This window comes from Mycteria americana, chromosome 4, assembly GCF_035582795.1.
Source record: "Mycteria americana isolate JAX WOST 10 ecotype Jacksonville Zoo and Gardens chromosome 4, USCA_MyAme_1.0, whole genome shotgun sequence".
Lineage (NCBI taxonomy): Eukaryota > Metazoa > Chordata > Aves > Ciconiiformes > Ciconiidae > Mycteria > Mycteria americana.
In genome coordinates this window covers 49,658,240-49,683,632 of record NC_134368.1, presented here as the reverse complement: position 1 = coordinate 49,683,632, position 25,393 = coordinate 49,658,240, and the positions used below count along the sequence as shown (strand labels likewise).

The 25,393-nt window shown below is 36.9% G+C and overlaps 1 protein-coding gene across 3 annotated transcripts in view; it reads left to right on the top strand.

The window, feature by feature from the left end:
• LOC142409185 (uncharacterized) overlaps positions 1 to 25,393 on the top strand; it is a 68,388-nt gene that overhangs the window by 19,567 nt on the left and 23,428 nt on the right. For 2 of the 3 annotated variants that reach the window (XM_075500411.1, XM_075500413.1), the window contains exons 9-13: positions 42 to 238; positions 2,454 to 2,518; positions 5,568 to 5,674; positions 10,391 to 10,502; positions 16,676 to 16,778. In XM_075500411.1, coding sequence (XP_075356526.1) covers positions 42 to 238; positions 2,454 to 2,518; positions 5,568 to 5,674; positions 10,391 to 10,502; positions 16,676 to 16,778 — 584 coding nt within the window. The remainder of the gene's footprint in view (positions 1 to 41; positions 239 to 2,453; positions 2,519 to 5,567; positions 5,675 to 10,390; positions 10,503 to 16,675; positions 16,779 to 25,393) is intronic. The other variant, XM_075500412.1, reaches the window with a different exon arrangement.

Sequence of the window (25,393 nt, the reverse complement as noted above, 5' to 3'; positions counted from 1 at the left end):
TTTGTATTTATAGGGTTTTTTCCATGTTTTTCATATTCTAGGCACAACATAGGCTTTCCCATTGTAGAATGTTCCTCTGAAGGAGACTTTATTCTTTCCAAACCACCAGACACAGGGGGACTAATCTCTTTTGGCACTGTAGCTGAACAGTTGGTGTATGAATTGGGCAATCCTCGGCGCTATCTTTTACCAGATGTCACATGTGACTTTTCTGAAGTTTCCATCACCGAAATTCCAGGTTAGTCCTTTTACATGTTAAGAGATCTCTGTCAGTGAACTGGGTTATCAAACTAGAGCAGTTACTTTAATTTCCATGTTTTCTGTGCATGTTTCTTGTTAAATCAGTTCCTTAGAGTACGATACTGTATTAAACTAATTTTTTTCAAGGACTTTTGCTAGATTGATCACTACTCCTTTTGCTTTACTTTTTCATGCACGCTTTGTACCTACCAAGTCTTTAAACTATGTATTCTGTGTGAGCAACACTGAGACACCTCCACTATGATTTCAGTGTGGTGTTTTTAAACTGCAGCTCAGTTTCTTTGCTCAAAAAAATGTATGTTTTGTACATGTTTTCTCATATGGCATTTGAAATGTTAGTAACAATAGAAAGCTGCGTCTTTCAAAGCACTAATTGGTAATAGTGTTTTTCTTAGACATTTAATTGGATCATCTCAAGTGGTAGAAGCATGCTTGGGTACAGGACTTCCACCAGAGAACCTCTGTTCGAAAGAGTCTATTTGCTATTCTCGAAACTCTCAACAGCCAGTAGACTAAAGATGGATGTAATGTATATTCTGGATTTAGCTTTAAAAGCAAAACAAACAAAAAAACCCCAGGCTTAACAGATTTGAAGATCTGTAGGTTGGATAAGACAGCTTGAAAAAAATGTTTAGCTACAGTCATTTGAAGTTTGTTTTTTACTCCATCTGTTTTATATATCCTTTTTCATTCTAGTGGAACTTATGCTGAGTGTCTTTATAAAACTTAGAACAATTGAAATCTCAAATTAAAAACTTACTGTGGTAAAACTCAAAACACTGTAGCATCAAAAATATTTTGATTCAATAATAAAAATACTGTAAAATTGTACAGTATTATTCTGCTCATGCGACATAACCAAATGGCAGTCTGATAAGGCCAGCTTGCTGCTCTTAGTCACTAGTCTTTTTAAAAAAAAAAAAAAAGAAACCCTAACCTCCCTATGAACTTTTAGCTTGCAAATGACCCGATATGACATGTTTGAACTTAAAATGAACTTTCACATGAACTTTCAGTTAGCCGCCTTAGAAATATAACAGATGGAAAATGGGCAGATTTCTTAAATATTTTCAGTTTGAAGTGCTTTGACACGTACACCAGTAAAAACAGGCAAGCTATCTATTTTTGCTGTTTACATTGCCGATTTTATTGTCCTGCTGGATTACTTGCAGTGTTTGAACTAAGAGGTGGTTCTGTTTTCTTTTTGTCAATGGATGCTATACATTTTGTTTTGCGGGGTTTCTTCTTTGTATTACTCCTTCACTTGGAACATGAAACTCTTCCACATCTTCACCCTGACTAGGGATATTGTTCTGTATTGAGAGAGTTAAATTAACCTTATGTCAATCTTGCAGAGAGAGTGATGATGTTATTTGAGTGATGTGTAAAATTTCAGCTAGTCACATTCACTTTTTCAGGTATGTTCTGATTTGATCTCTTCAGAGTATTTGTGTAAAGCTTTGAACTGCTTCCTAAATATTTGCAAGCACGGGTTAGGCACAGGTGAGCTACAGTATAATTCAGTCTGACATAAGGTGCTGAACCCGCACTGCTAATTTTCAAGGAATTGCACCTATTGATTTTCTCCAGTTCAAGCTTGAACCTGATACCATGACAGCAATTTTCTCCAGTTTCTTTTTGGCATTAATATTCCTAATACTGAACATGGTAGTTGCCCTGGAACATACATGCAGACTGTTTTGTTTCTGTTATTGACAAGAAGGCTAAAGTTAAGTTATTCCTTCACTTACTAAGCTATCAGCAAATAGGCTCTCACTGGTTTCTGATCTTTCTTGTTTTGTTTCTTTACCAAGTGAAGGACTGCCACTTCAGCCAACTACAGTAAATTATATGTGCTGTGTTAGTGTGTGCAATAACGGGCTGTTAAGTGGAAAATAACTATTGGGTCCGAAGTCCTAAGGCTGCTTTCTGTGTTAAATATTTTTTAAGTACATGAATAAACGTTTCAAGCATTCTATTAAAAGACTCATTGAAGTAATGAATTTAGGCACCAATTTGCTGTTTGTGTTTCTAAGGCAAGGAGGACTGTTTTGTGAAAGGTTCTCTCTTCTGTGGCAGTACAGCTATCAATGATTTGCTTTTTAATTAAGTGGATTTGATTAATATGTATCACAAAATAATGTCTAAAGTTATATTGAAGAAGTTTAAATATTGATTTTTAACTGCTATAGGTTTTGACGGTGGGGCAGTGAAAGTTCATGGAGCAAAAGGATCGCCTCCTTCAACGTTTTATAAGGTATCGTCTCTTTCTGTGGAGTGTAAGGTATTTTTGGTTTACAAAATTTTATATTTTGAAGAAAATACTAAATATTTTTTGCCAAAAACTGTTACCACTGTAAAATCCTCATCCTCCCTGCTCTGAGAGTAAAAGAAAGAGGGGAAAAAGAAAAAAAGACAAACCTTATTTGATACATAAAAACATGTTAATTTGTGTAACAGTCTTATCCACAAACCTCCAGAGAAGGCTGGGATGTTTCTTTTATAGTCATAATAATAATTTTTAAAACATCTTGGCCCACTAACACCTTTATACTTGTTGATTTTTATACTGGCATGTTAATTTTATTCTGTTTCATTGTGAAATTGATCTGCCAAGTAGTTTTCAAAAGGTAGGTAATGAGTAACTACATCTGTCAAGAGAGCAACTAAGAATGAGACTGATAGTCTCCTGAAATATTCTGTTGAAAGAGACCCGTACTTCTAGTAAAATTGTGAAGTTTTATGTTTGTTACTACAGTCTTCTAGTGTTCTCCGTTCCCTGAATGGATGCTAAGGTAATACAGTTCTGGTAAAGTACCAGTAGGGCTGGATCCTTTTTTTGTTTAAACTAGTGGCAAAACTGACTTTTTACAGAAGCAAGGTCGAGATCAGAAATTAACTGCTTAGCACAGCCATATCAGAAATGAGTTAACCTAAGCAGGGAATTGTGCTAATATTTCTGTTTAAATAATATAATGTATGTCTGAGCATCATTTCTCTTCAAAACTTTTTACTGCATTTTTTTAAATATTTCTGACACTTCTAAAACCAGTTTTATATAAGACTGAGTTTCACAGTATTTCAAAGTTAAATAGTAATATCACTAAAGCAGGTTTGGTTTTGGCGAGTTGTAAAGTCAGAATAGAAGAGCTCCCTAAAGGCCCATAATTGAAGCATACTGACAAAGCATTTTTAGAATCGAGTAGTATACTACAGGTTACTTTTCTCATGCCCTTAGTTAGTTTTTCACTTCTGTCAGCTTCCTAGTAATCACGTTTGTATCGGCTTTATGAAAAAGGGGGTTGATATTTTAAAAGTATTGCGGGATTGTAATCTGAACATGAATTTTTCTAAACTTTCACCTAATATAATGAAACATTCTTTTTTTTTTTAATAGGCAACCTACAATTTCAGTACAGTATTGTCTTGTCAGCTTTTTGCATTTCCTCAGAATTTTAATGATTAGTTCAAGAGTTCTAGTTACATAATACAGGAACAACACACTTCCTTTCTCTGAGTGATCCGTGTCTGCATTATCTGCATCTGGAAATAACTGTGTCTTTTTAATCTGAAAATACATTTTTGTTGTGTTTGAAACAACAAAAAAAACGTCTTAAAACATAAACTATAAGCACATTTCTAAAAGATGTTTAGTTTTAAAAATCAGGCTTACAGTGTCATTGTATAACTGATGGAGAAGTCAGTTTAGAAGTAATTCCTAAAAATGATGTGGAATGAAGAGTATACGTTTGTACAAAACATCAAATTCCATTAATCAAATGATAGTTACGCTAATGCTCTTATTATTCCTGTAGTAGATAGTGGAGTCTGATACGGGCAAATAGAGAAGGCAGTGAATGTACGAAGCAAGAAATACTTTTTATTCCTTGGTCCAAGTGTGCGGTTTGAAGCAGAATGTTTTGCTGCTGCTTGGCAACTTTAAGCAACTGTTCTGTTCAGCAGCCTTCTCCTCCTGCAGTTTTTGTTCTTGACTTTACATTTCCATACTTCTGTATATCTAAAGGAAATAACTGAGATTTGAGATTTTCAGTTGATGAACCATGAAATGGAATAAACAAAACAGGATGACAGTTTGGTTTTTACATAGCAGTAAAATAAAAATAAGTTTTCGTTTGTTTCTTTCTTATTTATTACTATGTCTTAAATAGGACATTGGAAATGTATATGTTTAGGAATATTTTTTAATATATCTTCCATTTTGTCTATTAAACAGTGTAATGATATTCTAAAATACATAAGTTAGATTTCCTGTGAAATATTTATACTTTTTTAAACTGTGTAATTGGCTGTCAGTGATAAATGGACATATGCGTTGCACACTTGTTTTAGAAGTAATTTTTAGGAAACGAACTTAGTATGTTCAACTTGGCTAGGAAGTGACTGAATGGGCATTATAACAAGCTAGAAATATTTTAAGGGTGTGTTACATCTTTCAGTAACTTTACAGTAAGTGTAGAAGAAAATTATTTAATTGCTGCATTAAAGGTGAAGTATAGTAAAACAATGATAAGAGATAGTGGGATACAAGGTAAATTTCAGGGAAGGTAATGAGAAATACATTACCTGGGAAATAGCTTCTCAAAAGAAATAGCTGAAACACCATTTTTTGGGATATTTAAAAGAAGGCTGGGTAAAGTGTTAGAAAATTTACTGTAGAAAAACCATTTCTGGTTGTAGAGAGTTATGCTGAATATCTTACCAGGTTCTTCAATTTCTGGTTTTGTTTTTTTGTTAGGTAACAAATGTTGAAAATGCTCATCATGCTTAGTTTAGATATTCTTATTACAGCTTTTCTACCATTTATGGCGATGCATTATGGTCATTACTTTCACTGTATTAGAGCTCTATTAAGCAGCTGTAGCACTGGAAGTCTAGTAAAATGCTTATTAGTTAAATGTTTGCAATGTATAGCATGTTCTTTTGTGTGTGCGTGTATGTGATATTTTTCCACATTTACTTTAATACTTCTGGGAAACTTATGTCTGATCTATTTCACTGTGATTCAGCTTTTCAGCATCAGAATGTGTCCGATGTACCAAAACAGGTAAGTACAGGAGAGTCTAAGGATGACAATTAGAAGTGATTCAGAGTTTCACAGTTTTACGGATTTGAATCTTCCTCCAACAGAATTTTGAATTTTAAATAATGGAGTAAATTTTTGTGATGATGATGATGGTTTTTTTGCTATTCCACTTCTGTTTAATGTATGGATAATGATTGTCAGAGAGCATTTATAGCATATCAGTACTGAATCCCATGTAATTTCGTAATCCCTTTATTGTTAGGTAAATGCCACTTACCTTGATGGCTTCAGAGCTACTGCTGTCTGTCCAGTGGGCGGTCCAAAGGCAGTACAAAAAGGAAAATGCACTGCAGACAGTATTCTGCAAAGGTTAGTATTTGAGTCTTTGAAGGGGTTTTGACTTTTTCTTTTCAGAGGTGGTGAAAACAGAACTGTGACATATACTGGCAACCACATTAACCTTGTAAGAACCCTAGAAGATCATAATCTTCCAACTGGGAGGACATTTCAAGGCTTTCAAACAGCAGCCTGTTTAGGAGACCTGTTTTCAACATATAACTACACTTCAGCTACATTTGACAGAGCGAGAAAGGTCTCAAATATTGTTGAAAATAGATGGCTGGATAGTGGAGAGAAACCCAAATTAATGAGGGAAAAGCCATGATTCAGATTAAAATTTATTAGGTGCCAGAGAGAAACCCATGTGAAACTAGTTTTCACTGATTTTCACAGAATTTCTTTTTATCAAAAATCTTAGTGCTATGAAACGTAGGCAGTTTACCAAGTTTCTGTTTTAAACAAAATTATCTTAGTACCTTGTAAAATGTGACTAATGATTTTGTTTGCTAGAACAATTTTATATTTGTAAGACAGACTGATAAACCTTTAGTCATATTGTCATGTCAGTATATTTGGGCAAGGAGGGATTCCTCTTAAATACAATTCCATGTCCTCACAGAAGTCTCTGAGCATTTACTCAGCCCCAGTCTTTCTAGTTGTGAGATCTATCTCTTTGTGCCATGATTTATATACAACTTCCCCCTCACCCCCTCCGCCCCGTTCTATTATAGACCCATGCAGCAAGTACACTAGGACAGACACCTGTTAGAAATCACAGAATCGTATAGGTTGGAAAAGACCTTTAAGATCATCGAGTCCAACCGTAAACCTAACACTACCAAGACCACCACTACACCATGTCCCTAAGCACCTCATCCAAACATCTTTTAAATACCTCCAGGGATGGCGACTCAACCACTTCCCTGGGCAGCCTCTTCCAATGACTGATAACCCTTTCAGTGAAGTAAAATTTCCTAATAGCCAGTCTAAACCTCCCCTGGTGCAACTTGAGGCCATTTCCTCTCGTCCTATCACTTGTTACCTGGGAGAAGAGACCGACCCCCACCTCTCTACAACCTCCTTTCAGGTAGTTGTAGAGAGTGATAAGGTCTCCCCTCAGCCTCCTTTTCTCCAGGCTAAACAACCCCAGTTCCCTCAGCTGCTCCTCATCAGACTTGTGCTCCAGACCCTTCACCAGCTTCGTTGCCCTTCTCTGGACACGCTCCAGCACCTCAATGTCTCTCTTGTAGTGGGGGGCCCAAAACTGAACACAGGATTCGAGGTGCGGCCTCACCAGTGCCGAGTACAGAGGCACGATCACTTCCCTAGTCCTGCTGGCCACGCTATTTCTGATACAAGCCAGGATGCCATTGGCCTTCTTGGCCACCTGGGCACACTGCTGGCTCATATTCAGGTGGCTGTCAAACAACACCCCCAGGTCCTTTTCCGCTGGGCAGCTTTCCAGCCACTCTTCCCCAAGCCTGTAGCGTTGCATGGGGTTGCTGTGGCCCAAGTGCAGGACCTTGCACTTGGCCTTGTTGAACCTCATACAATTGGCCCCAGCCCATCGATCCAGCCTGTCCAGGTCCCTCTGCAGAGCCCTCCTACCCTCAAGCAGATCAACACTCCCACACAACTTGGTGTCATCTGCAAGCTTACTGAGGGTGCACTCAATCCCTTTGTCCAGATCATTGGTAAAGATATTAAATGGGACTGGCCCCAACATAGAGCCCTGGGGGACGCCACTTGTGACTGGCTGCCAACTGGAGTAAACTCCATTCACCACCACTCTTTGGGCCCGGCCATCCAGCCGGTTCTTTACCCAGTGAAGGGTATGCCCATCCAAGCCATGAGCAGCCAGTTTCTCCAGGAGAATGCTGTGGGAAACCATGTCAAAGGCTTTACTAAAGTCTAGGTAGACAACATCTACAGCCTTCCCCTCCTCCATTATGCGGGTCGCCTTGTCATAGAAGATCAGCTTGGTCAAGCAGGACCTGCCTTTCCTGAACCCATGCTGGCTGGGCTTGATCCCTTGGTTATCCTCTACATGCTGTGGGATGGCACTCAGGATGATCTGCTCAGATGAAATGCAAGGTTTGCTGTGGACTTAGAGTGACTTATTGCTCATGTGCCCATGTACAGCACTGTGATGAAGGAGGAGCTGTGTGACTTCCCTCAAGAGACACAGCAGATGAGAGTGGGCTGATACGGGATGCGTAATTAAGCTATAGAATACCTTTCTTCAGTGGTGCGAATGCTAAAAGTGTACATGTCCAAGAGCTACTGAGAAAATCAATGAAGGAAAAAAACCCTTCAAGAGCTGTTAAATACAAAGAGTTGGGGACTCGGAAGTCCCTGAAAAGCAATCTTTTTGGAAGCTAGGTGATTATTTTGGAAATTTTGGATTATTTCAGACTGGACTACATGAATCTTTTGTCTGACTGAAACAGCTTTTGGTGCTGCTGCCTCTGTGACCACTAGAAAATTAATTCAGCCTGCTTACTGTGCTGTCCTGAGTAATCCTCAGAAGAGGGGTGATGGGACATAACCAAAGCCTGGTTAGCTGTCTTGATAAGTGGCCTCTAGCCCATGAGGCATGCCTGGAGCAGCTGTGGCTTATTCTGTGCATTAAGAATCACAATAAACAGTATTGCCCATCAATGTATTCTCCATCTCAAGCACAGTCTTAAACAGTTTAATGAGTGGAATCGTTTATTCAGCATGTTCAAAAGATTTGTGTCTGTCAGCCCAGATATAGAATAAAAGTTAAGCTATAATGATCACTGTCAGAGTATGATCTACCAGCAGCTACATCTCTTTAGGAAGCTCTGACTTCAGTCTTTCCACTAATTCCTGTTGCAAGAGAATGTCGTAAGGACATGACCTTTCAGCTAGCCGGCTTCCAGTCCGTTCTGCATTAAATTCTGCCTGGTAGTCTAATGGCAGCAAGTACAGAATAAGGCGTACAAATTTAAGGTGCTTCAATTGTACGGGTCAAGTTAGTTGGCAGCCTAAGACATTAAGCAGCTTTGGCAGCCTGTAGTATGACTTCTTTCACTTCTTTTTTGCATGCTTCTCCTTTATTTGTTTATTCATTTTTGAAAGCAGGAGAGATTTGGCTGTATGTGTGTGAAGTCTCTTTGGAGTAGTCTTTGGTGTCCTTTTATTTTTGATGGTTCTCTGTTGCATTACTAAGACACATGAAGGGGCTAAAATTTACCCACAGAATGTGTTTTGAACTCTAGTATCTCTAATTGTAATGTTTGTAGATAAATAACTTAAAATAATTTATTACAGGCATGGTTTCCAAATTTAGGTACCTTAAATGAAGTATCTGTCTTTCTGCGGTCATCAAAATAAAGATGGCCTCATTTGTGGTACATGGACCACCTTCATCTCTTTACAACAATTAGAAAATGACATTTTGTATTCAAGTCCTGTACACTGCTTCATTTTTCAGGTACCATGCTAATATTTACAACAATTATGATATATTAACAGTGTCTTCAAAATGTTCCACTGATGCAAAATATTTTTCTCATCCTAACATAATTCCAATGTTTCAACTGATAAAATCTTTTATACAGTTAGACAGGTGCCAGACCGAGATTATTGGGAAACCAGTTTAGGTGCTTCAGAATTTAACTTATTTTTCCAGTCAACATGTTAACAACAACATGTTAACAACAACATGTTAACAACAACATGTTAACAACAACATGTTAACAACAACATGTTAACAACAACATGTTAACAACAACATGTTAACAACAACATGTTAACAACAACATGTTAATAAATTGGACTATTTTTAACGGTTGGATTCTTTTAAAACTTTTTTCCTAACTCTCTTTACTGTGATTTTTTTGGAGTTTGGACTTCATATGATTTTTTTTTTTTTTTAAACTATAGCAGTCATTTTTCAGTTTTAGTGCTTGAGCGTTGGGCTGTTTTTTCTAAGAGTTGTTGCAAATAGTCTATTTAATCCAAATTTAATATTTGTCAAAAACCAGTATTAATTCCTGGCTCTCTTAAAGCAGTGTATGTTTTCATGGTATATAAAAAGAATGTAATGTTCATCCCCATTATTAATTGTGATTGGACAAACTTGGCACTCTAGACACAAGTGCTTTTGGTGGAAATATCCTTATAGAAAGAGTTTGAGGGATTTCAGTGCCAGGCATGAGTAATGAAGAAATGTTCTCTTTAAAAGCTTTATCTACTTTTTGGCATTTGAGTCGTATGTTCATTAATCCCAAATAAATACCTTTAAGGTTTGAATAAAAGTTCCTTCTTCAGTTCGATTTTTCTTCATTGGTGCCTGTGATGTAATGTGGTAGTTCCATATATTTATTGATAGTTCATAATGCCGTGTAGCAGAAACAGAGTTAAGAACTGAATTACCAGTATGAAAACCAGGAAGACTGCATATACTGTAATTACATTTCAAGCTGTCTTTGTTTTAAAGATAAAAGTAAGAGCTGAAATCCATTTATTTGTCTTTGCCTGTCATCTTTCAAATAATTTGAATAAACAAAAGGCTCCGTTTGAAACCTAGGGATAAATTCAGAGGCGTAACTTCTTTGTCAGTAATTGCTTGATTTGTAGTATTTGGATATATTTGTTTAGTGTAAAGTTTTCATAGTCCAGTTTACATGACAGAGCTAACTCCTGTGGACCACACAGGGCTACTTCAGATAATCATTTTGAGGCAGTTTACTAATAAAAAAAAATCATTTGTTGCAGGACTCGTCTTATTTTCAGTCAGCTTGGGTATGAAGATTACAGTGCAGTTAACATACAGGTTTTAGGGTCTGAAGATACATATGGACCTCATGCTAGAAGGAGTATAGATGGTGTAAGTATTCAGTGGAGTGTTCTTAAACTTTTACTGACCTGTTTTAATCTCTCCATATTGTTATCTATTCCACAACTTTAAAGGAAGTCACTATCATCTTGGGAATTTCACACCATCATCTTGCAAAGAATTCAGTGTCACTACTTAGTGTACAAAATTAACACTGACAAGGTCTTTGCAGTATTGGGTCTTCCAGAAGCACTGATATGAAATCTTACAAAAATGTTGTTCATCTGAAGAAATATCTTCTTACAAAAGTTCTTATGATGTAGACATATTGCATTAGATATAACTCTAAAAGACCACATTATAAAGGTTGCAAGGTCAGTAAATGGCAGAATTATTGTTGCCTGTGCAACTTTAAAACTGTCTGTGAGTACTATTTGTGAATCTTCAACTATATAAATCCTACATTGTATCTTGGGACTTCTTAAATTCTTATGTAAGAATATGAATGATGGCCATAGCCACTGCAGCTGTGATATCCATGGTCTGTTTTCCTAATCTAGAATATGAAAGTCCTTTTTAAAGGAAAAAGACTGTAAATCTTGTCCTCACTTACATGCACTTTAAATATTTAGACAGTTTAGTTTGTTCCAAAACAGTAGTATCTAATTCTTCTTAGTCAATGACAGTCTTGCAAAACTCTTAATGTACACGTGGCAAAACTCAGCTCTGTGAGTTTGATCTTAGGAGTGCCAACACTTAAAATAGCTGACAATTTGTATGTATAGGAAACAAGAACATGATGTGGAGAAAGACAGTGAACTTCTTACTATAGTAAATTAAGTGTTCTTCGAAATTGGGCAAGTTATATCTGCAGCTGTTCATTTTAGTGCTTGAACTTCAGTTTCATTCTGCACAGCAGCAAGAGTTGCTTCCTGATGAACCAGCTTTATAATGTGGTCTTTTTCCTTTTAGGACCATAAACCCTGCAGTGTTAAGTGTGTTACTGAGATTGCAGAATCAAAGTTTTGAAACATAGGAACAGATGTTCCAGATGTTGTCTGTGTTCTGTTCATACCAGCTCCTTATGATTATGCATTGTAATACATTCTTTAATTAAATCATTACATAGAAAGTTTTCTGTCTTGTTGTATAGAGTGAATAGTGGTTTGAAAAAGAACAGTTTCTCCTTCCTCATTGTTCAGTTTGCCTTGCTTACAGTACATTAAATAAATTTTCCAAATGAAATTGGGTTTTTGTAGTATTTTCTGTATTTCCAGCCTCAACTCCCAGGTTTTATATTAAAAGTAAATAGAGCTTTATCTCCATTGTATGTGCATCCCATACATGCCTGAAATAGGATGTGAGAGCTGAGGCTGGAATACAGGAAATCTCTCCATTGCCTTCCCCCTTCACCTGGTTCCTTCAACAGTTCAGAAAAGTTTTCATCTTGAAAGCAGCCACAGTTGCTTGAGAAAAAGGGGTGAGGAGTGGGGTTTGCTTTTCCATTTTAAAATACAAAGTCATAGAATCCTAAGGAAAACATCTGCCCTTTGGGGCTGCAGGTAGGAATAATGTCGTCTCTTAAACACTCTTTCCTACCGCATCTTTCCATACAAAATTGGACATGGTTATTTGGGTTGCAAATAACAGTGCTCCAAACCAGAGCCATGTTATGTTAGGCGGTATATTAACACATAAGGAAAACAGTTCCTGCTTTGAAGATTCTACCATCTAAATTTAAAGAGGAGAAGCAAATATGTATATGAATACCAGGACAGGATAAGTTCAACAATATTTGCACCTCAGTGTAGATGTCCAGTGTGCCTGGACTAATTCTCTCACAGATCTGTCAAACTGGGTGCAAAGGTTTGCCTTTGCAACTGTGAAATCACTGTATATCCCAGGCTTATGGAGGCCTGTATACTGTAGTCTGGGCTGCTGTGTGGAGTATTGACTGTTCCTGACACACAAAGTATCCTTGAGAAATCAAGAAATGCTTGCCTCCTTTCCTTTCTCACTCTTCCCCACCTGTTTATGGGGTTGTTGCTTGCCATTCTGATAGCTTGCTTTGTCAGCAGCAGCCCAGCATGAGCAAGAAAGGGACCTGAATCAGCACTGAGTAACCCTAGTGGTGTTTAATTTTTAGTATCTTCTGCTCTGTAGTTTTCTGTTGGGGAGGAAGAAGTGTGACAGTGTCACAGCATCAGTGAGTTCATGGTTTTGCAATACTGGATGTGTTTCATGTGAAAGGTATCTATTAATAGTATATCAGGTTTTACAGTTTTCTATACAAAAACTGTATGTGCTGTGTCTGTTAGTTTTCTACTAACCCTTTGTTAACCAATTTACAACACATTGTTAAGACTTGATGAAGTATAACTTTGGTTTGCTATTCTTTGTTTTAATTATGATACTGTAAGATAGGTGACTTTACAATAGTCTATATATCCAGTTTTTATACTGGATTCACCCACTCAGAACAGAATTCAGCTTATTATTTTCATAGACCATTGTGTCTTGCAGCTGTCTTGTGCAAGAGTATTTCCTATTAATTATTATTTGTAGTAATTTAATGAATCTCTTGGTAGCTTTGGGAACACTGAGTGTTTAAAAAAATGCATTTGTTGAGTTGGTGTGATGGCTGCATATTTTCTGTGTAGCAACAGTTTTTTTACAACAATCTAGTGAAACTTTCAAAAATTGGAAACTGATTGGTTTCTTATTTATATTATCTTGATCAGGACATCTGTTTCTGTATTCATAGAAGGAAATTTCTATCCTTTCAGTGATACATGATCTGATAATATATAATATATTATCAGATATGATATGATATAATTATAATATGATAATAATATAACCTCTCCTACTTTGGCTCTGCTAAACTTTTATTTTAGGGTTTGCCTACTTGAGTATTGAGATAAACTAAAAAAGTGTGACTCAAGTTTGCAGGATTTCCTACCTGATAGTATTGTGGCAGGTGTTTTCCAGGCTGGGAGCTCGGAGGCTGAGAAATGAACTCTGTGTGTGTCTGTGTGAGTATGACTACACAGGGGTACTTAAGAAAGATGAAAGCAATTATATTTACTATTACACTACCTCAGAGTGCCTCTGTGTGGATATACCACCAGAATAGGAAGTCGAGAAAAATAATCTTTCAACTTCATGAATATTTAGGACGTAGGTTTAAACACACTAAAATAAGAAGGCCCTTCATTATAGCTGGTCATCAACTAAAACCCAATAAAGTCAGGAAGTTTTCCTCCCTTGGTATAAGCTGGCATAAGTGAGCTTGTTTGTGTTGGGGTTTTGTCATGTATTTGAGTTGGAATAGAGGATTTAGTAGTCTGTTAACATAATGGTCTCTTTTGAATACTCTTATAGTAGCCAGAATGCTTGGTGCAGCGTATTACAACTGTTATGATAAGCCCCATGTCAGCAGCTGCCACTAGGAAATACATCCATGTTCCTACATTGCTGAAGTTACTTAAATTCCTGAAATTGACTTGAGATTTTCGAATGTTGACATGTTCAACAGTATTGCTTTTGAGAAAAATGTACTGTATACACACAGGAAAATTATCCTAATATACAAGACATCAGTATTTCAAAAGCTAATATTCAATTTGCTGGTTTATTAATGTTTTTAAAGAATGCAGCTTCACAGAAATGTGGGCAATTAAAATAAGAAGCACTAGAGTTAGGAGATGTGTTAAAAGACAGGCAATTTAGGAATTCAGCTCCAGCATGTAGTTTCTCAGGTTATTTTGAAGGGAAAAAAATATTTTTTTTAAGTTTAAAATGTTTAGTCGAGTCTTAAAATTTGAGGGGGGGGAAAGAGGCAGTTTGCTTTATTATGGTACTGTTAAACTTAGTAGAATTCTAATGAGTAAATTTTTATTTTATTACGCATAATAGTCTAGCATTTTTCACTGCCAGCTGTGTAAATTGACAATTACTTCAAGTAATTTTAGAATCGTTTTTGACATGACTTCTTGTTCTTGAAATCAGGGACACCCATTCAACTTTGGGTAGTGAACAAACATCAAAACAGACAGCAAGAAGGATGAGACGTGGTTTTGTTTGATCACAACTTTAATTCAGTTCATCTAACAACTGCCTGCATATAGTAACAACTTCAAGGTGTTTATCTTTTCTCTCCTGTTCCTATGTATTAGAGGAAAGATGCTGTTAGCATGAAGAAGGGTTCCTCTGTCTCTTCAGTATTAAGTCATAAAAAATTCGGTGCTGTGTAGGATGATTCTGTTCCTTAGCCCAGAGGAGGGAGGACTCCTTTAAGGTGTCATGGCTCCATTCTTTTCATCTGACTAAGAAAACGTGTCCCCTCTGCTCCACAGCTCAACCCCTGCATTTTGAAGTTGGGGCTGTTGAATTCTAACAGCGTCTGTATCCTTCCTGTCTCCTCAGTATTTAATCTCCAGTGCTTTCAGAAATGTCACTGGTTTCTGTGTTTGTAAAGAAATAGGCTTTTTGCTAAAATCTGTTAAGTGTTACACTAGGAGGAAAAGTGTTATTTTAAAATATTCTTCATGATTTCATACACAATTGGGAAGCTATTAAATGCTTCAGAAATTATTATATCACACAGAATCACACAGAATCGTATAGGTTGGAAAAGACCTTTAAGATCATCGAGTCCAACCATAAACCTAACGCTACCAAGACCACCATTATGTCCCTAAGCACCTCATCCAAACATCGTTTAAATACTTCCAGGGATGGGAAAAAAGTTGGAATAAACTAAAAATGAGTTATTTAGTAATGTATATTCATTTCCTAGTATAGCAAATGTCTGGCTTGGATCTTCCAAAATCCAATTGTTCCTTTCTTCCAGGAAAATGTCCTTTTCATTATCCTAAGTAGCTATATGTTCAATTTTCCTTTGCTTTTCTACATTTTTTAGTAGAACAGTTACCAAATCTACAAGAATTCTTTAGACAGGGCATTTAAAGAGTTATGAAGTCCTCTGAGCTCTGTAGAATTTTAAAAAAAAAAAAAAAAAAAACCAAACACAAACCCCAAATTTTGGTATGTTTTTGATGCTTTCATGAAATACATCCTTTCCTGTTGACATAAAAAAGGACATCAACACTGGAAGAAACCCCCTAGTATCTTGTAGTCAAACTCCTCTTTTTTTGAATTTTACATTGATTTAAGTAAGCCAAGAATTTAATGTAAGATTACTAAAGAACCTTTAGAAACTTTCTTTGTGCTCATTAACAAAAAAAGCTGACTTCCAGAGAGCTGACTATCAGAGAGAAGAAATACCCTGCTGCAGAACTCCGAACTTGGAGTTCAGTCCCATTTCATATGTATGATGGAAATGGTTGTGCTTGTGCTTTGGGACAAGTAAGAGACACTTAGGGACAGACTTGTATTTTGAGCAGGTTTCACATTTTTAGAGATTCAAAGGTAGACCAAAGGTGATTTTTACTGGTGGATGCAAATTCTTGAGCAAATGCAGTCTTTGCCCTCAGTGAGACCTAACGTTCACTCTAAGGCTTTTGCCAGTGTATTGATTCCAGTGGTAGATCTTTCAGTGGCAGGAAAGATTTTTAGAGAAGTAAATCCTAAGTGAGAGAGTGCTTATCTGCAAGGATGGGTATGTTAGTTGACTATAGAGTAGGGAGCAGAGTACTGGTTAGGTTTACCTTTAGAGGAATGTCTGCTCTCTTCTCTGGAAACGTGGTGGCTTTTACAATTCCATTCTCCCATTTAACTCCCAAGGATTGGGTTTGAATTATTTTCTGTGAGCACATCTGCTTGTTTCTTGATGCCAAAAGAAGTAAACCTGGCTCTCTAACTTGACCCCAAAGTATTCTCAGTGCACTTAAAATAAGGGGAAAGTTTGTTTGCCAGTTCCACTGAGAGTGAGGCCAAATACTTAGTTTCTTATGAAGTACTGTTAGTTATAGTACTTGGTTGTTTGAGAATGTGCTGGAGAAGCAGCACAGTGTCCTAGCAGTCCGAAATAGCCAATAGTTGATTTCATGGTAGCAAAATAAAAAAGATAATGAAACATTAACAGAAAATTATAGTGATGCTGGATGAAAAGTTACTGAATGAAAATTGTAGTTTGTAGCAGTGGGCACTAAACATTTCCATTAGATTTAACTTGAATGCTGAGCTACAGTTATTTTTCAGTTTGGTAAATTTTACTGATGATCTGCATCTAAGCTAATCTAATTCCTACTTTTTTGAAGCAGGGTCCTCGGGAAGCTGTTATTTGGCTTGCTGTACACCATAAGCAAAAAGAGGCTGTAGAAATCTTCTCCAGAGAGATTGCACCAGCTGGAACTGGCATGGGTAAATATTCATATCATCTTCTAAGAATTTTAAAGTTACTTCCCCCCCCCCCCCCCCCGAGCATGACTAACACCCAAAGACTTAGTCGTGTTCAGTTTCATTGCACTGTGTGTCGTGAAATTGTAACTTTTTTAAAGGTATTTATGTTTGGTGTAGAAATGGGACCTGCAGGCATTAGCAAAATAATAAAATGAAAGTTCTGGAAGTCCACCTTTTTGTTCCTAGTTGCTCTTTTTTGTCCACCTAGTTGCTGCTACTGTCCCTTCCTGCCTTTTTTCCTTTTTCTCATTTGTCTTTGTTTTCCTACCTGTGGTTACACTGATATGCAACAGTGTCTTATTCTATTTTACCATGTTATTAAAACGCAGTAATGCTATTAGACCTCACTGGCAATAAACATTAAGAATGTTACTCAGCTGTCAAAAATTATCACAGTGTCCGGCTATAACATTGCAGTTTATGAAGAGCTGGACAGTTTGAGGGTTTTGAAGGTTCTCTTCAGCACTTAGTTATCTGATGTTACTGCAAAAGGTTTTTATAGATACTGCTGTACTTCTAACTTGTTTAATGTGTAGCTGCTTGTGTAGGTAATTACAGCTTTCAGATATAGTTCAAAACTTCTTAATATGATACTGCAGTGAGAATGCTAAAGACCTGCATCTAATTCTTTATTCAGTATATATTAACTACTCAACTTAAATTCTGATCCTGTACTATTAAGTCTAACCTCAAATTAATCTGTCTTTAACATTTGATTTTGTATTAATTTGTGGTGTCCTGCAACTATTGCAAGATGTATTTTTTAATTGACTTGTGAGTAAAGTCAAAATATTGGGATTTAATTACATCCGTCTTAGTTTTGAGTGTATAATTTAAGTATTTGCATAAGGGTCACCTAATGTGAAATGATCTATGCTTCTATTTTTTACCAAATGTTTGTTCCAAAAAGCCTTTACATTCGTTCTTTTTAAATGTCGTTAGATTCTTTTCACTTTCCTAGACGACTTTCTGTTTGATTATTTTGAGCAAACTCTTCTTTTATTTTTTTTTTTTCTCTTCTCCTTCCAAGTTACTTAAGTGTCACCACTGTATCCATCTCAGTTGTAAGTAGCGGGTCCATATGTTGTGATTTGCTACTTACGTTATGGATAGTGATCCCACTTTTGTTATCCATTTAAAATTTGGACAGCTTATTTTGAGAACTAGAGCTCAGATATTTTGCAATGCAATGGCTTCTACATCTCTTATGGAAGAATATATCAAGGATTTACATAGATCTTCAAAATTAAATTACATGAGCTTAACCTGAATCTTGCAAGTTCTGTAGCAAATCTAGAATCCTCATTAACGGAGGGGTGGCTAGGTGTTGCCTTGCAGTTACGGAACTAAAACTTTTTTTTCAGTGGATTCAAAATTGTATGGAAGTAATTAATGCAGGGTGGGTTGTTTTTTGGTTTTTTCTAAGTTGTGTGTATAGAGGCAAGGTCAGTGCATGGTCTTTTTTTTTTTTTTTTCCTACAAGATAGAATATGATCACACAGAACTAATCAGGAATATTCATTGAGATAAATTTTTAAAGATTTGGCAATTCTTGAAGGCTGGTTAGTAGGGCAGCATTTAACATAGATGTAAGTTGCTTCTAAAGACTGTTTTTTCTAATGAATGAAAGATGGTATTTTCACAGTTGGACCAAACTACCATTTCTATAATTAGTTAAGGATTCATAATTGAAGTAGTTTCACCTTTTTCATTATTCAAGTAGACTATGTAACATACCTGAAAGTAACGATCTATACTTACTCTTTATTTTATATATGCATAGACAATCCCCTAGCAAATATCCTTTTGAACAAAGGAAAGCTGGGTGGATTTTAAAACAATTACTTATTTGTAAGATCCAAAGCTAATGGACATGTACTTGTCTTTCCAAATTCTTAATCTGTGCCTCTTCTTTCATAAAGCTACTGCTGTGTATATAAACCTTGTTTGAAGTCTGAAAGTGCTAGGTTTATTAAGGTTTCAGTTTTTTCCTTTCACCACTGTTCTTCACAGAATGAAAAAAGTAAAAAATCTGCACTACCTGGGTTGGGTGGAGTATATCCAGTATTGAAACTGAGTTACCAGAATATGTGAACATCTGTGTCTTAAGGTGGCTGGCAAGCTTTCAATTCATGTTATCAGGGCTCTTCGCGATGAAACAGATGCATTCCTGTGTAGAATCAGGTTAGGCAGTCCATGTGGATGATGGTGGGGGTGCTGGTTTTGTTTCCTAAAGGAACAGCTTAAACTTTTTAGAACATCCTGTAGCATTTATTCTCAAAAAAAAAAAATCTGTTTCAATTCATAGAACCGCTGCTAATGAGCCGCAATGGGAAAGAGCATATTTCTGGAGTCATCTGGGGCATCCAGTGATAAATAGCACTTTTGCTTGCCAGGTACAGGACTGCAACAAGGTTTTTGGCCTCTGTGATGTAAATTACTAGTGTCGGAGGGTATCAGAGCTGTTTACTGATATGCTTCCGAGTGCTTGAACAACCCCATAAATAGTAATTTTTTTTTTTAATTTGTTGAAGATACATTGGGACTGCTTCATACAGTCGCTTCTTTCAGTTGCTGTTGTCTGGTAGATTTCCATGTTACCTGCACAGATAAACTCTGTGTATGCGGAGAAGGGTCAGATTTGGAATCTAAATGCTTAGTAGGCTGCTTGTCGATGTGGAATACTTTTAAGGCAGTGGTTATGAAGAGCCTTTTTTCTTATTTTCTTCAGTGAGACTTAGCAAAAAAAAAAAAAAGTGCAATACTGCCAAACAATAATTAGCGGTGTACTAATAACTGAATCAGCTTAATGATGCTTAGTTTGACAGTGGCTGCCAGAACTTGCTGTGAAGAGCAGAACAAAGAATACCTGCTGCTTAATTGTCTTAAAACAGACAGCTCCATAGGCAAGACTTAAATTAAAACTCTTGTCAGATAGATGTATTGGTGATCTTGGGAAGAGAAGCCAGAACCAAGATGATCGTTGTTGTCCTAGGTGAATTCTCTCATAACAGGACCTGATGTTCATTTCCCACCTCCTTCTCCCTCAGGTTTTTCCTCCCCCTCTGTTTCACTGGGCCGTTTTTGTAAATGATTGCTATTCTCCAAAGTATAACAGCTTCAGCGAGTAACTCGGCGAGTTAATTCAGCGAGTTACTCCATGGGACTTTCGTCACTCTTACAGGAGGGCTGGAGTGTCCACAGGCAGAAAAGAACCCAGAACCTGAACCTTGCATACCCTGAGTAACTGCTCTGGGCAATGAGCCCCTGAGGACCCTTTCTGTACAGTGCTGCACCACTTTTTCTCGCTGGGCATTGAGCGAAAATAGCTGTTCTGCACATCCCGCATGTGTCTATGTATGATGTAACCATGTGTGGCTTTGTTCTGCCAAAATGGTGGCAGTTGTGGGGATGCACACCAAGTGAGGTTTTGAGCATGTGTGGCTTTTCCTGATGAAAACACAGGCACCCTTTAACCAACAAAGTCCTGCATTTCCAGGATTGCCAGCTTGGTCATGCCCCCTCTGCCTGCCCCAGCTCTCCCGTGTTAGCTCCCTTCCAGGAGGAGAGGTAGCAACTATGAGAATTATTGAAAATAAGCCTTCTTTCTTCTTTTGTATACTCTTTTAATGAAAAACTGAGGAGAAGCAGGAACAAATTATAAATCCTTCATAACCAGCAGCAAGGAGAAAGGAGGAGCTGTTGACTTGTAGGGTGATGTCACCTGAACTGAAACACTTCATTCCATTATTTTTTGGACATTTTGAGTGTGACCTTTAAGAAACAAAGAACACTTATTCGGCCTGTACCAGACAAAAAGGAAAAAAGAAAAAAAGGCAAAGTCTTGCTCTTCTGCTTGGACTGTATCTAGTTGTTGTGAAGTATTGGTTTTAACTATATTCTTCTTTCACCTCCATAGCAGTTTGGTGTTTGTTACTCTGTGATGTGTGGACAGTGGTACAGATAATTTTCATATATAGCACCTTTCATCCAAGAATCTTTACCAAGCTGTGTAAACACCATCGACTAAGCTTTCTAAAATCTAGTAACATTGGAAAGTATTTTGTCTGCTTTACAGATGGTTTCCTGAGATAGTGGGAAGAAGCATAACCACAAAAGAATTTGAATCCAAGTCTTTGATTCTGCTTTCCCTGTAAGAAATGCTAGAGAGGAACTCCACCAATATTTAAGGGGATCAGGCTGGCTAAAATTTAGGAATGGGGAGTAGAGGAGAAGAGGGATAGAGAAAGGAGATTTGATGGTTCAGAATAAGGGTGGGGAGTCCTAAGAGCTCCTGCTCTGGTCCATGGGATTTTCCAGTACTTGTATATCTTGAGAGGGAGGCAGCACTGAGCCTCAGCTATTAGATTTACCTGTGTTTATCAGCTACATCTTTTGAGATTAAATCCAGGAGCACTGTCACTCTTGGTGTTTTGTCAGGTTGTTTCAGCCTGCTGGTCGCTACTTGTGGAGCCCTGAGCTAGATTTGGTAGGCAGCTTTATTTTGGCAATAGTATCATAATATGAGAATTACAAATTGTAGGTAAAAGAGGTATTAATTTCTCTAATAGTTGGTACTAAAAGCCTAGTTCTGGTGGCTTTCACTTAGGCTAAATTTAAGTCACTTGAGTCAAAATTTTTTGAGCTATTAGCCTGATAAACTTTTTGAGGGAGTTTTCAGTTACAGTTTTTCAGACATTTGCAGGGAACAACAGTAAGACGAAAAGAAATTCTTTTTCTTCCTGTGATTAAAAAGCATATTACAACAATTTTGTTGAGCATCTTCCTAATGCTTCACAGCAGAGACTTAAAACTTAAGATGTTAGGTCTTGAGTGTCAGAGATGTGCTTTTTAGCTCTTCTAGTGAATTTAAAGTCTTAATGTCAGTATTTCTTAATTTTGGACTCATTTTGCAGCTTGGATTATTTCAAAACATTTTTTGATATGATACATTTTTTGTGTAATTGTATATGTAAAGGATAATAAAACTTAGGCCTCATAAAAGGAGAGTGCTGTATAACTTCTGATCAATTTGAGAGTTCTGGTTCCCCCTCACCACCCCATTTATGTTAGATCTTTACTTCTGATAATCAGTAGAAAGACAACCATCTCAAGGCATTGTGCTGATTTGAAATTTCGTATTTCTTATGAAATCTCACCCTCTGTGTCAGAAAGAAAAGATAAAGGAATGCCACCTATATGTTGGAATGGGCTGAAGCATGCATGTGTTTGTGCTCTGCAATATAGACAAGGAGTCAGACCTGCAAGAGAGAAGTTTGGGAAGGTGGCATCTTTTAAAAAGCTTCCATAATCAAGAGTGAAAGACTGAGATTTTCATAGCTATTCCCTAACATTTTTTTTTCTAATGCTTTTTTGAATTCCCATTGTTTTTGTTGAAGACCAGTGGGGCACATGAGTATACTTGCACAGAAATTTTTCTGAAGTATTATTAAAACTGCAGATGAGATTCTTAAGCCCGGAGAAGAATTTGAAGTTACTGTATATAGACATGCCATACATTAGAGAGTGATTTGTTGTTTATTTTCTGTTTGGAATGGAAGGCTTTTACTGTAAACTTCTGTTGAGCATGGTATTTAGTTTGCCAGTTCAAACACTTAACCAGTTTTCATTTGGATTATGCTCTTCTGATGGGCTTAAAGGGATAGAAGCTATTAAAAAAAAAAAAAAAAGCCAAACACACCTAATCCAATCTTTTTATCTTTTTTTACAATTGACACCTGAGTTTATTAAACTTTCAACTGGTAAAAGTATGCTTTTTCTGTTTATTTCTCAGTACTTTGAATGTTGATAATAGCCTTTTTTTTTTTTTAACAGCAACTAGCAAGTTTGGTTGGTTTTATGCATGTATGATCTCCTAGAAAAAAAAAAAACTTCAAATGTGTCTGTAATGTTCAGTCTTAATAGCGGGGTCTTCGCAGCTATTTTCCTGTTATATAAAGTGAGCTTGTCAATACTTGGCAGTGAAGAATCCTAGACACACAGACTCAGATTTTTAAATATGTAGTAGCCTGTGGGAGTTCAGTGCGGTTCTGCAGCAGTTCTGCATTGCCCAGTCTATAGAAGTTCACCTTCATTTCATAAAAGATAGCAATCACAGACCAGGTTTGTACTATTTGGTGAAAATGTCTTCATTATATACAGTCTGGCCAGTCATATGGTTAGCATTTAAATAATTTCTGTTGATGTAGTGTATTTTGTCGTCTTTAATTCAGATATTTAATTCTCAATAAAATGCAGTGTAGAAGAGCTCAAGAAGAGCCTTGCTGTGGGAAACTGGTATTTATAGTTTAATAGGAGTTCAGTAGCTAAGAAATGTTTTACTAATAGCTGAAATCATGTGCTGACCCTTATTTCACATTAAAATGACCGGAGTTTGACACTAAGATGACAGCTGGTTAATACAACTTGAGATTGTAAAGTGCTTGAGTATATGTAAATATTATGACTGATCTCCTAAGCGTGTTGGAAGATACTTCCAGAAATGTCCTCGTTCTAACAGTTTACTGCAGTCCCCATTTTTTGAGAGTAATATTGCAGAAGATAGTTTATCTGCTGTATTCAGAGAACATAGATAGAATAATTAAGATCATATAACTGACCCCTGTGAACAAAGATTGTATGTATTTGTACTTCTACTCAACTGTATTGTAAGAACTGTTGAGTATAAAACCTTGGATTTCAGATTTGTCTAGTTCAATCACTTAAAATAATGCTTGAGAAGTTGACTGCTTTGATGTCTGTTTTTTATATATAAATATATATATACATAATTCCTTAGAATATGTGGTAAATAGATTAATAACCTTTTGGTGGAGCTAATTCAGTCACCAGAAATACAAGGGACAAACCATTTAGGGTCAAACACCGTAAGTTGATGAGCAAGAGACATCATTGTGTTTTGGAACTCAGTGAAGTTTCAAAGAAGATAGTGTCACCTGTTGAATTTAAGGTACTTAAAGCTTTTCAGATTTCCACTAGTCAGAGTGTTTTCATGCTTTCTTACTCCAAAACACATTACAAAATGTTTCATGCAGTCTAGCATCTTTCTTTCATATATTGCATAATGTTTTATTCTGTTGAAAATACACAGATTGGTACAGATTTTTTTTTTTTTTTACAGAAGTAGATTAAAGAATAAGAAGTTATAAGCCAAAAGTGGGTGTGGCCATTAAAGTAGGATTTGAATAAGATAGAGGACCTATTAAGGAGGCAAAACACAAGGCTCTCCCACCATCAGAAAATCCAGTGGGGAATTATGGGAGCTGGAAGGAATGAAGCTTGTTTTGCTGAGAATTTGCATCTCATAGGTTGATTGCAGGTTCCAACTGGAGCTTTTCCTGCCGTGGGGCGTTTTACAGGGTGCCATATCTATGGCATCGATTATAACGTATTAGAACATGGTGGTTCTATATATTGAAATAGGTGCTTGTTTGGGGTGATTTTAAGCATTCTTTTTACCAGAGCTGGTTTTCAGTGGATCACTCCCTGAAATGCTTGTGTGAACACCAGAGCTGGTGCAGGGGAGGAGAAAAGAATGAGTGACAAAGGATGAGGAGGGGAGAGCTGTGACAGCCCTGACTGAGAACAACATTGGTTTTCCCAGTACTTTTTTGTTTGCCTGCTACCACTGTTCCTGAAATTTATCAGAAACTTGCTGTCTTTTCCAGCGTATCATATATGAGCTTTAAAAGTATTGCTATTTGCAAGTCCATTCTTGAATGAGTTTTGTGGGGTGAAAAAATCAAAAAGATGGAAAGGTGGCTGGAGAGAGAAAACATACATGGATGATCAGAAACAGTGGAACTGCAGTATCAGGGAGTATATCTTGAGTGGACTTCACCTTGTATTATCTACATGTGCATCTGTCACCACATGGCTGTCAAATCATGGGTGGGTGGTTGTGGGGTTTTTGCGTGCTTTGATATTCTTGAGATTCCTCTCCATCCTTCAGATTTGGGTGAAATTTGCCATTGGACCCAAAATTGGGGATGTTGCGGGTGTGCTGAAAGAATCATGAACACAAAGGAAAGAACCTGACAAATGCAAATACACATACGTGTACACACAGAGGATGATGGTTTATTTTTCCTAAGGTAATTAAGCTGAAAATGGATAAGATTGAAAGTAGGCTAGAGGGAAGAGTCGTAAAATTAAAAGACAGGTTAAGACTCTATGAAGAATTGTGCCGATTAACCAAAGAAAAGCACTTGCTAAATAATAACAAATTCTTTATTTTGTAGATTCAGTGTAGATTTAAACATTTAAGCACAGAATCCAAAGGAAGGGTCCTATGTGCTTAGTCACCTAGAAAGAAGTAAATTTAGTGGACTTAGTGCCTGATATTTCTCCAATCATGCCATATATTTGGGAGTTAATGAAATCAGTGGAATTCAAGTGGTGTAATCTCCAGTACTGACTCATTGCTTTTAAATGCCCAGCCACCTGGAGAATTTGTAGTTACCAGGCTAGGTCCTCAGGCACCATAAGGGAAAACATTCTCAGAAATGGTGGACTCTTGGATCATATACACTTGAAGCAAAATAAATATCAAATTC